Source organism: Neoarius graeffei, chromosome 22 (assembly GCF_027579695.1).
Source record: "Neoarius graeffei isolate fNeoGra1 chromosome 22, fNeoGra1.pri, whole genome shotgun sequence".
Taxonomy (NCBI): domain Eukaryota; kingdom Metazoa; phylum Chordata; class Actinopteri; order Siluriformes; family Ariidae; genus Neoarius; species Neoarius graeffei.
The window spans coordinates 14,952,827-14,967,133 of record NC_083590.1 but is presented as its reverse complement, the minus strand read 5'-3'; the positions used below and the strand labels follow the sequence as shown (position 1 = coordinate 14,967,133).

Genomic DNA, 14,307 nt, shown 5'->3' with positions numbered 1-14,307 from the left:
GAAAGCAGGGTGTCTACAGGTTTGTCCAAGTTAAATTTAAGACTTAAGACTTTACCATGTTCCAAAAAAAATTAAGACCAAATCTAAAGTCATGCAAAAATGTACTCTTTTGAAAAAAAAAAAAAAAAAAAACTATATAAAATTTAATGTAACTTATTTTTCTTGTAAACATTCACCAGAAAACACTATTCTAGTAGAAGTACTTCATTTCTTTTCCTTGACAGGCATTCACACACTCAGAACGCAATATAAGGATCGGATCAACTCATAACTACGGGACAATCAGAATGCAGTCACAACTTTTGAATCCAATGTGAAAATGTGAATGAAGTCACACACAGAATCCAATGCAACGGTTTTTTTTTTTAATTATTATTTTCTCTGCAACAAGATCCCGAGATACTTAAACTCCTCCACCAAGGGATCTTGTTCACGAGTGAGGGAAGGATGGAGCGTGAGATCGACAGGCGGATCGGTGCAGCCTCCGCAGTGATGCGGTCGCTTTACCGGTCCGTTGTGGTGAAGAAGGAGCTGAGCCAAAAGGCGAAGCTCTCAATTTACCGGTCGATCTACGTTCCGACTCTCACCTATGGTCATGAGCTTTGGGTAATGACCGAAAGGACAAGATCGCGGATACAAGCGGCCGAAATGAGTTTCCTTCGCAGGGTGGCTGGGCGCTCCCTTAGAGATAGGGTGAGAAGCACAGTCACTCGGGAGGAGCTCGGAGTAGAGCCGCTGCTGCTCCACATCGAGAGGAATCAGCTGAGGTGGCTCGGGCATCTTTTTCGGATGCCTCCTGGACGCCTCCCTGGGGAGGTGTTCCAGGCATGTCCCCCCGGGAGGAGGCCCCGGGGAAGACCCAGGACACGCTGGAGGGACTATGTCTCTCGGCTGGCCTGGGAACGCCTCGGTGTTCTTCCCGAGGAGCTGGCCGAGGTGTCTGGGGAAAGGGAAGTTTGGGCTTCCCTGCTTAGACTGCTGCCTCCGCGACCCGGTCCCGGATAAAGCGGAAGAAGACGAGACGAGATTTTCTCTGCTTGGGGAGTCACATTGTAAGCAGAATTGTTCATTCCATCTTTGGTCAAACAACAGTTAAACAATGTGAATGCACATACACCTGAAACTTCGGCTCACTCACTTGAAAGGTATGCTCACTTGCACTTCTTAAAACACTTGGAACGACACCCACACACAAACAATACTATTCTCTCACATGCACGCAATAGAATATATTTCTCTCTCACACACACAATATTCTCTTCCATCTCGCAGATCTATCCTCTTCTCCACGACCGTGAGTGGTGGCAGTGCTGAAGTCAGATATTTGAGGCTGATGCTCGCGGCCTTTAGCAAAAGCAACGTGCTTGGCGCTCTTCATACGAGAGTCCGCTGCGCTTATCCCCATTGTGCCCAACTTAAAAGTCTTCCAGCATGCTACACAGTATGCCTCGCTGGCATCTTTGGGTACAGCTTTCAGCCACCACGAGTATTTTGCATCTTGCAGCCAGTTATCATTAAATTTACATTTACCCATTGTGGCTCGGACTACCCTCCATCAACAGATCAGGCACTGAGTGGTTGTCAAGCACGCGTGTGTCTAGCAACCGGTGGATTCGGAGCCTGCGCGGTATAATTGTGAGCATCAAAAACGATTAAACTTTTTCCCCATCCAAAGTGTACCGCATTTTAACGATACGACTGAGTAAAATCTCCATAAATTTAAGACCACGGGGTTTGAAATTTAAGACTTTTTAATGGCCTTATTTTAGGAAAATTTAATTTAAGACTTTAAGGACCTGCAGCCACCCTGAGAAAGAGTGAGTGAGCGAGAAAAGAAAGACAGACAGAGGTTAGTACTGTTTGTGAAAATGTGAACGCTCCTCAAAACTATGTGAGAGGGAGAGAAAAAAAAAAAAAAGGGAACTCTAGATGACCATCTCAAGCCTGCAACATGATTTCCAAGTGAAATAAGTGAAATTTCATTCCATTTGGATGTTTTCGCAGTACGACAAATAAGCATGTGATGAATTTAAGCAGGTCACAACCCGACGCAATTCTTCGTGGTTTCTTTCCGACATTGAAGAATCTGATTGGATGCGTTAAACTGAAATGGGAATAAAAGCGCAGGAGCCTGTCGGACTGATCTCTGTGTACAGCGCACAGTCAGAGGTGAGGCTTGAGAAGAACAGATTTTTAACCAGTACTCTGAAGGTCTACAGAAAAATGTAAGGAGTTGGGGAAAAAAAATTCTTAGAAATGCAATGAAGAAAAGCACAAGTAAAAGTGTAAATATGCCAAAAAGTACGTAGACATCTGACCATCGCAGTCTGGGCTGTTTCACAGTCAGGGTAGCAGAGGGGATTAGATGGAATGGATGCAGTATTACTGAAGTGCAGGAAGTATTTGTGAAGTGAGGATTTCATGCAGAGGTATACCATCCCACCGGAAAATCAGCCAGTCGTTTGAATACGTGCACACACACCAGCCTGACATACTGTTAAGGCGAGACGGCCTTTCCATTTCATAAAACCAGTGAAATTTAGTTCCGTCTGAAACGTGGTCATCGTGATGGGTTCATTTCTGTAATATCTCACAAAATATCAGGCCGTTCTGTGTTTGGGAAGTTATTTAATTTGCGCGCGCATGCAGGTTTACCTTTGAGCGTGCACCGAGTTCCATCATTCTGTCGCTAAACGAACAGCTGATCACGCCGAGATGCTCACTGAGCGCCAATATTTATTAGTTTGGTCCTGCGTTTCTTTTCCTTCGTATATAACAACGTCTTTTCTTCTCGCTTTCTGTTACTGTAGTCGCTCTTTCACGTTTCATTCGCACACCCACGCCCTTCATTTTTCTCTCCGGTTTCAAAATTTGTATCCCACAATGGCCTTTTTTAAATAATGTTTAAGAACTCACTTTCTTCTGATACTCAACAAAGTATCAGAAGAAAGTGAGATAAAAGGGCTAGAACTGAACGCAAAGAAAACAGAATGCATGGTGATCTCCAAGAAAGAGCAAAAGCCCACATGCAACATCAACTGCAAAGGAGAAAAAAAAAAAAAAAAAGTAACTAACACTACGTTCAGACTGCAACCTGAAACGACCCATATCCGATTTGTTGTGAAATCCGATTTTTTTGTTAGGCCATTCACATTACCAATTACAGTATATGAGACTTGTATGCGATCTCCAATATGAACGGAAAACGACCCAAAAGTGTCCCGCATGCACAAATTGACATGTAATGAGCACATCTACATAAAACGTAAAAAAAAAAAAAAAAAAAGCGCACTCTTCAAGTTTGCAAGTAAAGCATGGAGAGGAGGCGAGACCTGGCGATGTGGTTTTTGTGGCGGAACTCACACAATAATCTGATTAATGTGGGCAGCAGACTAATGAGACCGAAGGTGTCAAATTACTGGAAATTTCCAGAACAATCTTATAATCTTGTAATACAGGATGATTTAACATCCAGGTCCCTACCAAATCCACCATTAGCTTGATCAATTCTATAGAAGTCTACTTAAATTCTGAAAACTGTACAAATGTTGTTGTTTTCCACCAAAGAGGCGGGATTAGCGGCGTTTGTCTCTTGTTGATGACGTGTAGGTTGCATGAATGCGACCTGTCCGGTCAGACTGCAGTTGCATATGAAAATATCGGATATGCATCGGAATTAGGACCACATATCCAAGCGGCCTGGGTCGCATGTGAAAAAAATCGGATCTGTGTCGTTCAGATTGTCAATAACAAATCGGATACAGGTCGCATATGGGGAAAAAAAAACCACGGATATGGGTCGTTTCAGGGTGCAGTCTGAACGTAGTCTAAATATCTCGGCTTCATGATAACATCAGATGCAAAATGCAGTACTGAGCTTAAAAGACGCATAGCAATGGCGAAAGATACCTTTGGTAAAATGAGCTCCATGCTCAAAAACAGAAATATTACAACAGACACGAAACTAAGGACACTAAAATCGTATGTATGGTCAGTCCTCCTATATGGTTGCGAATGCTGGACAATTACGAATGACTTAAAGAAGAAGTTGGAGGCAACAGAGATGTGGCTCCTCAGACGAATGCTGAGAATATCTTGGGAAAAGAGAAAGACAAATGAAGTGCTACAGCTGGCAGGAACAAAACGTTCACTTAAGACAATCAGAAAACGACAACTGGATTTCTTTGGTCACATCAACAGAAAAGACGGCCTAGAAAAACTGTTAAGTGGTAAAATTGAAGGAAAGCGAGGAAGAGGAAGACAGAGAACAACACATACAAGTAGCCTTAACACCTTTGCCACCAACAGTTCACTGACCAATAATGATCTTATCCACCTTACTGGCAACAGAACTGACTGGCAGACCATGATCGTTGATGCCTGTGCCAGGCCTGACACATGAAGAATTCATATTTTTTTATTTTATTTATCTATATACATACACATATATATATATATATATATATATATATATATATATATATATATATATATATATATATATATATATATATATATACACATACACACACACACACACACACACACACACACAGTAACTTTAAAAACGCACAATGGAATTCAACACGATATCACTTTAGATCCATGCATATATTTGAAATTTATGATATTGTATGTAATGCACACACATCTTGAAACATCGATAAAGGACATTTATTGTCAAACTCAAGAATTAATTCACAATAAAAAAATTCAAAGTGACAGTTGGTCCATGTTCGGACCGTCATGCTGGAGATTCTGGGTCTGTGTCGTCCAGGGGTCTCAGCAGCAGTGACTGAGGGTGTCAGGAATCTGTCACGGAGGTGAGCTAGCCTGATGTGCTGATCCTGAACTGGCGTCGTGACTTGAGGCTGACCAGGGCGTGGACGATCCCTGGTGCTCCCTGTCTGTCTGTAACGCTGACTCAAACGGGAAATGGTCGAATGATGAACACCGAAGTGCCGGGTGACCTCTGTCTGTGTACTTCCGGCACGCAACATCCCGATGGCCTGTTCACGTTGATTTTGGCTTAGGCGTGGCATCTTCAATAATGACAATTTTCCCATCATTTCCCCTGGGTATTTATAGGCAAGATTGTATGTGTACAGTGTATGCAAAATTTGTTTGAAAATTAAAGCCTGTCCATGTCATTGACTAACCGAGTCATATTGTACGTTATTGAGTACAACTCCCTTAAATTCTGATTTGAGCACAGATTTGGAACTTATTCGGGCGGAACGAAGTTATTTTTCCCATTGTGATATATTTCTTTTCTTCTTGAGATAAACTCAGCACGAATTCAGCAAGTTTTATCAATGTGCGTTTTTAAAGTTACTTAGTGTATTTAAAAAAAAAAAAAGTTAATAGTTTAACTAAATTATAGACGCCTTGATTGAAAATGCAACATACTGTTAAACAGCTGTTCGTTCTTTCCACGTGAACACCCGGAGATACAAGAAGCTGATCCTGCAATAATCTCGCTTCTACAATTCTCGTTAGCGAGAACCCGAGTTCTGATTAAAGCCATGGTGTGTGGGCTTGGACTCTCACTATTCTACAGAAAGTGCTACAGTATAGTTTACACACAAAACACCTTCATTGTTTTGCCTTTTTTTTTTTTAAAAAACGGAAAGTGCATCAATCGCCCGTAAATCTCACTCCTACCAGGCATGCAGAGTGTGGGCAAAATTCGTGATGCAATCGTTTGCTTTATCAGCCCACACGGTGCCTTCTGCAGATGGGAAATGATGCTCTTACACACACACAAATGAGTGTAGGCATGCTCACACATGCACAGTTTTTGGAAACTGACCTAAATGCTGATGCAGTCCGTACCCTCCATGACAAAAGCAAACAAGACAAAACCCTGACACATCATGATGAAAACAGAAAGATAACCTGTTCTGGGTCTCGAGTGTGTTCTGGCTGCGCTGCGCCTCCTCAAGCTGGGCCTGCACCTTGCAGAGTCTCTGTCTGTACGAGTCTTCCTGAACACACAGCATCTTATTCTCGTTCTGAAGCCGCACCACCGTCTCCCTGAAACACAGACCAAAAATATAAAGACAGAGGAGACACCGAAGACGCTCAAACTCCATCAGAGTGAAATATGAAGATGCCAGGCTCAGTAATTCATCAGGGTTATGATCACTGCTGATTGAGCATGATGCATCACAGACAGGAGGGACAATGTTTTTTTTTTTAAAGACGTTAATACATCAATAAATCCAACTGAAGTGACTCAGTCCTGCTACTGACCCCGTTAATAATTTAGCTGCAGGAACCATTTTTAACTTCAACAGCTACATATGTACAAATAGGACGCGTGCGTGCGTGTTTTTACTTAAACTCTGTGGGCATGATCTCCGATGCCAGGTTTCCCACTGTGTCACCGTCAGAACCCAGAGAACCTACAAGCGTCAACACAGAGACAAACTCATTAACATTACTCACCATACAGCCACAACACACAACGGTCATCTAAACTCTCCTCGTTATTAAATCACTCTCTCATACGTTTGGTCACCTAAATTTTACCAAAATCAGGGGCCATATTTACAAAGACGGATAAACACCGCTCCTAACCACAAGCCTCCGACTTCCATAAATGTTAAATTAACATTTAAAAAAAAAAAAAAACCCACACCACATTATTCAACAATCCTACATTTGTAATTCCGGTTTTTAATTATGAGCCTTAGATTACAAGTGAACCGATGAGTGGCCTCGTGGTTCTACTCACGGTCGGGTCATCCCAAAGACCATCATAAAAATGGTGCCAACCGCCATCTGGCAAGGCACGCTGCAATACAGATGCAAGTGGGAAGTCAAACTCTCGTGGTTACCAGAGGACTAACCCCCACTGTAACCCTAGCTATGTAATATAAGCGAGAGGCCGAGGGCTTCAAAACGGAGATCGGCGGCGCCAAATGTGCCACGCGTGGTGCAGGAAGGACTTTGACTTAGATTACGTGCCAGAGTCACCATACAAGCCCAAGTATGAGCTGTTAAACAATAACCAAAATAATAAGAATTATACTTTGTTTATTATTCATGGAAGCCATGCCCTAATGGCTAGAGAAGCTGCTTTGGGAGCAAAAGCTCACCAGTTCGATTCCCTGCACCAACAGGAATGGCTGAAGTGCCCTTGAGCAAGGGATCCAACCCACAACTGCTCCCCAAGCTTCTCCAAGCATGTTGTACGTTGCTCTGGATAAGAGCGTCTGCTAAATATAATATAAAATTACAGGATATTTTTTATTCTATCCACATTCACTAGATACGAGCGATCACATGCTCTGATTGGCTACTCTACTACTAGGATATCAGCTCATATACCAGCTGGGAGTTCCGTATCGTGAAATACCGTGACCGAGGTCTTGAAAGTACTGAGCGAGGCCCTCTGGGACGAGGTCAGTATTCAAGGCCGAGGTCACGGTATTTCACCATACGGACCGACCTTAAGCTGGTAAATAACATTTTTTTTTCCTTTACCAAATTCTAACAGAAAACGAGAGCGCCCGAAAGGGAAAACCGAGCCGAGGTGCCATTTTGAATCCTCATTCACAGCTGTAATGCAAATGGCTTCCTCCTCGGTATACAAGTGCACCTCCATGGCAGACAAAAAAAAAAAAAAAACTACATTTTGCTGCCTATGTAGTCCCCTATTTATACAAAACTGAGTCATTCAGGATTCAGCCATGTTTTTGCTCGGCGTTAGCAAGTTGGAGGTTTTTAGCTTTCTCCTGAAATGTTTTCTTTTATTTCTTCTTCCTCAGGGTAGTAAAACTCGCTTTTGCTGTCAACACTGTCGTTATCGCTATCCATGCTGTAAAATTAATGCTATTCTCCTGAGAAATGCTGGCAAAAATTTATAAGATCTTTGATAATCTTATAAATCTTATATTTAAAAAAAAAAAAAAGTTGACAAAAAAAAAATAAATACTACTATGTTTGTTGTTGGGAACGAGCGAGTCGCCACAGGTCCATAACCGGGGTCTGTACAGTAGGATACGGACCCGCTCACCAGCCAATCAGAGCGCAGGATTTGGACCACGAAAAAAATAGTCACTATCAGGTATTTAAATGAAACAGAAATAGCTAAAAGAATAATCAGGAGCCCCCCCCATAGCTCCCATTCCACACTCCAGCCCAGTCGGTGGCACCAAACCACCAAAAACCCTAAAGAAGAAAATGGCGGTGCATGCTACAGAACCAACCAAGGATTTTTTTTGGGGGGTGGGGGTGTTAACCCTCTCCTCAAAAACAACCCCCAAAAAAATACAAAAACACCCCACAAACTTGACTAACCTGCTTGACTGAGGCACTTTTGCTGGACTTGAACACAGCGAAGCTCCTCATTTGTCTCCCTCAATGTGTCTCGCTCAGATATCAACCTCTATACGTGTACACACACACACACACACACACACACACACACACGACTGAAATTATAGTATAACCAACACATGCGCACACACTCGTGCACTCCCCCCACAGTCAGTGTCGTACCTCTTTCTCTTTCAGCAGAGCCTCGTATTTGTCGTTAAGGTTTTTGTACTCAAACTGCCATCTCTCAGCCTTCACGGCCTCTGAGGAGTGTTTGGAGTGAAGCTCGTGCACCTGCTCGAGCAGAAGAGACACAAAGGCAAGCGTCACGAAGCAGGACGTTTCACTGCTTACTTCTCCAAGATGAAGACGTGCTCACAGCTGTCCCACATGTGCGTGCTGGGCTGTACCTGTCTCTTGTAGGAGTCCAGCTGTGTGCGTCCTGCGTTGGCCCTGCGCAGCTCCTCCTCCAGCTCGCAGGTACGCTGCATGTACACGGTGTTCTTTTCCTCCAGCAGACGCACCTGCCTGCGCAGGTCTCCCAAATCCTCCAGTTTACGCTTGTACGTCTCTACCAGCGCCTCCAGGCGGCTCACGCGGTCCGACGAGTGCCTGAGAGGCAGAACAAACCGGGTTTTTTTTGTTTTTTTTACCCATGTGCCTAACCTGAAGATCTCTCCAATACCCCGAGTTTCCTCCTCCAGCGAAATTCCTTTTACTGGCTTCAAACAATTCAGTTAAAATCAGCTCGTTATTCGTGCTATTAATTGCTCATAAGGTTTTGAGTGCAGCCCTTTTATAGCAGTACTATATTTTGTGATAAACACAGCGTAAAACAAAAGGGAGATAAAAGTGCGGCTGTACCGAAGGATGTCCATCTCATCTTTAAGCGCCTGAGCCTCCTGGGCGAGGCTCGTCAGCTCCTCATTGCGATGCTGCAGGTCGGCCGCTTCTCTCTCCAGAGCTTCATTCCGTACACGCAGGTCATCACGGCTGGTGTCCAGTCTACACGCGCGCACACACACACACAATCATTTGCAGTCTGGTGCCTACGGGCCTCGGCGTGGAGCTCTGTGAAGAAGCCTTACCTGTAGTTTTCCTCCTGTAGTTGCTCAATCTGGCTCTGAAGAAGCAGCAGCTTTTTTCCTGTGATGGTGGTCGAGGTGTCCTGAGATTCACAGCGACTCAGTCTCTCCTTTAACGACTGGAGCTCCGTCTGCAGTGACGACTTCTCCTCCATCAGCATAGACAGCTGGAACGAACACACACAGTACGTAACACTGAATGTCCAAAAGCTCACTAAAAAGTGCTTGAGACCTTTTCTCCCTCATGCTGTCCATAATAAAAACATCCTTTTAGGGTCAAAGCCTTATTATAATCGAACACTGGCCTACATCCCAAAGAGATACGAAATGTATTCTGCATGGATGCCAACGGCGCGCCTTTTGGCGGATGCCGCCTTTTTCACGGCTGTCTGGGGGACTTGTGTGAATCGTGCAGATCCGATGATTTTTTTTTGGGGGGGGGGGGGGGGGGGGGGGGGGCGTGGTGTTGGATTGTGTCTGATTTATAATTTCATCAAAGTAAATTCTGTATTAAAATGACATATGGCCCTTTTCCACTACCCTTTTTCAGCTCACTTCAGCCCGACACGGCTCGCATTTCGACTACCAAAAACCAGCACGACTCAGCTCGCTTCAGCCCTGCTTAGCCCCTAAAACTCGCACCGTTTTGGAGTGGGGCTGAAGCGAGCCAAACCGTGCCGAGTGAGGCTGGGGGCGTGAGCAGACACTCCCCTGTGCACTGATTGGTGAGGAGGAGTGTCCTCACATGCCCCCACACGCCCCGCGAGCACGCTGGGATCTGTAAACACCGTAAACCCGGAAGGAGAAGAATTACGAGAATTTCTGAAGCCTTATGCGCCTCGCCTCATCTATACTCTCTTGCCAGTATCTGTTGGCGTTGTCGGTGACAACAAGCCACAGCACCAAGACCAGCAAACACTAACGACTCCATGTCCTCCATGTTTATTGTTTACTCTCCGGGTCGTGAGACTACCGCTTAAAAGATCACTGATGTCACTGTTTGCGCTGCTTAACGACATCGCGTGACGTCCACCCAATGTGTCCACCCACTTCCAGCCAGCACGGTTCAGCGCGGTTGTAGTCGAAATGCAACTCCAACAGCCCCACTCAGCTCGACTCAGCACGGCACGGCTCAGCCCGACTCAGCCGCGTTTGTAGTGGAAAAGCGGCATAAATAAGCAAATGCCGTGACAGTCCATGAAACATAGGAAGTATGAGAAGAAAACAGGAAATCAGAAAGCTGCGCACGTAAAGCCAATTGGCTGCGCGCCATTATCTGCTGCTGGCTGCACTTCACTGCACGCGCAAGGATTTCCATCAGTAACTTGCGTAACTTGCATTGGACTGATGGAAATCCTTGCGCGTGCAGTGACGTGCAGCCAGCAGCAGATAATGGCGCGCAGCCAATTGGCTTTACGTGCGCAGCTTTCTGATTTACTGTTTTCTTCTCATACTTCCTATGTTTCATGGACTGTCACGGCATTTGCTTAGTCATTTTAATACAGAATTTGATGAAATTATAAAATCAGATACTCCAATGCCACCCCCCCCCAAAAAAAAAAAAAAACCCTCATAGGATCTGCACGATTCACACAAGTCCCCCAGACAGCCGTGAAAAAGGCGGCATCCGCCAAAAGGCGCGCCGTTGGCATCCATGATTCTGGTTTTGAATTTGTGACTAAATACTGTAGCTCAGAAAGGTATGGTGTAGATGTACACTGTGTTTTGGCGTCAGGCAGACAAGACACATTCTGTTCACATTCACCTGAGTAATGACTGCACTTGTACAACACACACACACACACGTTTTATTTGAAATGACTTATGAAACATTCACTTTCATGAACGTTTAACGTGCAAGTGAAGTAACAGAACAATGGCAGGTGGCATGCGCAGGCCTGACAGAACGAGCAGGGTTAGTCTGGTTTTGTCCTTGCGCTGATGTTCCATGCTTTAGATGTTAGAGAGAAAATGCAGGCGACTCAAAGCAGAACCCTGGCTGGACTGGAGATATACAGAGAGCTGGTACTCAGAGACAAAGGGAGATGGTGCTTGAGGTGAGGAGGAAACGTTTGGGCTTTTTTTTTGGTGTTAATCACTGCGAGAGATACTCACATAGCGGACATCGCGGCTCCGTAACGAACCCCACACTGTCCTACGACAAGCTTTACAGGGACAAATACAGGGACTTACTTCAGCACTGGGGATTTTACCCTCACAATTTCTCTTACATCAGTGGTGTGTATCTACCGTACCTCCAGGGCTGAACATTGCCACGGTACCCAAACAGGTCATGCTTTGATCACATTCTATTTGAAACCAAGATGTCTAATCTTTCGTGTCATGATCTCAAGTACAAAGCAGATATCTCGGTTTTGTAAGTTCTCTGAAACACTTGCACACACTTCTAAGGTTACCGAGTCTCTTTATGAGTAAACAAACAGAAACCAGTTAGACAGGACACACAGACAGGTCAGTCGGTCCAAAACAGGATAAACAGGCGGCTGCGTGAACCTTAAAAAAAAAAAAAAAAACCACACACCCCACTGCACTTCACACTCGCACACGTACAGAGCTTACTTTAAAATACTGGTCTAGTTCAGATATTTAGCTTCGTTAATATTAATGCTACTTTTCCTGTTCTGCTGTGGAATTCAGAGAACCTAGTACACACGTGTCCACATCTAATACGCAACATTACCTGTACACACGTGCTAATCAAGATCTGAACCAACAGAGCAGATACACAGTTAATGCACACACCTGCTGTTCGAGCCCTCTGCAGCGCTGAGACGCATCATCCTTCTCGTCCAGCTCCTCGCTCAGGAAATAATACTTCCTCGACTAGAAAGAGGGGAAAAAAAAAAAAAAGTTACACAAGTCTCATAGGCCAAATCGCATCCTACTGTACACTAAAACGCTTGAACACTACTTATCCATCCATCCATCTACCTGGATAGCGTTAATTAGATGTTGCATAGCACAGCTGTGGTTCTGACACACGATTAGAGTACCAGCGTACTACAGAGCCCGAGAGAGCAAAACTAGCCGTGCTTTCTGGATGGGAGGGGCATATTCTGTCAATCGCAGGAGTCGGTTATCTCAAGTGTCATCCCATTAGTATCTAATACACATGCACAGGGTTGTGGGACCGGGTCTTAATGAAAACTCTCTGCAAGTGGGGAGTCAGGTTACAAATCCAACATTCAAGCTAGAGTGCAATGAAGTATGCTTTTAAAAAAAAAAAAAAATTGCTACATTTAGCAGTCGTGTGCTCTCTTACGCCTAGGTCACAACCAGACGTACGATTTTTTGGCGTTTCCCAAATCACTGCGTTTTTTTTTTTTGTTCGTGGAGAAAGACGCACGTTGGCCGTAAGTTTGTCTTGCAACCTGAAAAAAAAAACGTAAGCGCCCGTAGAGTTTGTTTGACATGACAAAGAACCTCTGCGGCCGGTCTGCGGCTCGAAAATCAGCACGTCACACGCGCGCCCTCCGTGCGTTTCTTGCACGTAGACCGGTCGCAGGAGCACGTATGGCCGGTTGTGACCAAGGCTTTAGCCTTTAGACGAGTACCACCTTACAAACTGTGAGCTAGTGGACTTTTAGCTCAACACTGCCCCCCCCCCCCAAAAAAAAAACCCACCACACACAAGTTTTTAGCAGGTCTTAGCAAGTTTTCACAACACACTCACCTGATAATCAAAGTCCCCGTATGTGTCTGGGCTTCCTGACTCCACAGGCTCTTTGGTCAGCAGCTGGAGGAAAAAAAAAAAACCACACACAAAATAAGGCAGATGGTTTCTACCGTACACCATCACATCCACAAGATCTGCCTTAAAAAGAGCCTGCAGGGTTTGTTGCTCTGTAGCATGTGAGATCAACATGACCAGACTGAATGTGCTCAAAACAGATGTCAACACACAAATAGATAGGAGGGTTTTTGTTTGTTTAAGAAAACCTTTACATTTACACAACACCTGGCCGAGACGACAGCGTGCAACGTGATAATACAGCGGTTTACGTCTGGCTTGGGGGGGGAGAACTGGCCAGATTTATTAGATAACATCATAGGCAGGCACAAACAATAACTGCACGACAATGACATTTAAAAGAAAAAAAAAAAAAAGTTAGTCTTTGACCCAGGCCAGTTATGGATTTAGAGGGCCGTAGTTGAGGTCGAGGAACTGTCCATGCACACGATGCTGACACTCCTACCAAGAAAACAAGACCAAAAGGAAAATAAGAGACAAACCAGAACATCAAGGGCGTAGCAGCTCATCTGGCCTGCCATCAAAAACATCCATTCACGACCAAAACCTCAAACAGAACTGAAATGTGACGATGTGAGAGGGGACCAACCTCCACGACAAACTCTTTACAACAGGAACATCAACAAAGGACTTAATTTTGTTCCCTGAGCAAATATCGACCCAAAACAAACAAAACCGCGATCAGAGCGGAATTCACATAAATGAGAAAGATATAATTCTAGTCAGAATGTATTGTGACTCAATTACTCATTTGTTCGCAAAAAACTAACAATACAATGAGCAAGTGCTGTGCAGAAGGTCGAGTTCTTTCAAATCAAACAAACAATCAGAACTGAAGATAAACAAAGTTGTAAACAAAATTGTTTACAACAGGGGGAAAAACAAACAAACAAACAAATGACCAAGTTTTGGTCCCTGAAGGAAGATCGACCCAAAACATCAACCAGAACTGGAATCGGATGAGAAATCAGAGAGGAGATATAATTCTAATAAGAGGCCTGGAAAATGTTCATTTGGCCTAATTAGTAACTCACTAGCAAAAAAAAAAAAAATTAAAACAATGACCAAGTTTTGTGCAGAGTGACGAGTTCTTTCAAACAAAACTATTGGAACAGAAATCTGCAG

At 44.3% G+C, this 14,307-nt stretch overlaps 1 protein-coding gene across 2 annotated transcripts in view; it reads right to left on the bottom strand.

Annotated features, from left to right (window-relative positions):
• The window catches only part of LOC132870678 (protein Hook homolog 2-like), a 51,305-nt gene that overhangs the window by 14,335 nt on the left and 22,663 nt on the right, over positions 1 to 14,307 (bottom strand). For both annotated transcript variants that reach the window (XM_060904445.1, XM_060904446.1), the window contains exons 7-15: positions 13,105 to 13,167; positions 12,174 to 12,254; positions 9,414 to 9,577; positions 9,190 to 9,330; positions 8,736 to 8,937; positions 8,509 to 8,619; positions 8,308 to 8,395; positions 6,341 to 6,407; positions 5,899 to 6,036 (exon numbers count right to left, since the gene is read on the bottom strand). In XM_060904445.1, coding sequence (XP_060760428.1) covers positions 5,899 to 6,036; positions 6,341 to 6,407; positions 8,308 to 8,395; positions 8,509 to 8,619; positions 8,736 to 8,937; positions 9,190 to 9,330; positions 9,414 to 9,577; positions 12,174 to 12,254; positions 13,105 to 13,167 — 1,055 coding nt within the window. The remainder of the gene's footprint in view (positions 1 to 5,898; positions 6,037 to 6,340; positions 6,408 to 8,307; positions 8,396 to 8,508; positions 8,620 to 8,735; positions 8,938 to 9,189; positions 9,331 to 9,413; positions 9,578 to 12,173; positions 12,255 to 13,104; positions 13,168 to 14,307) is intronic.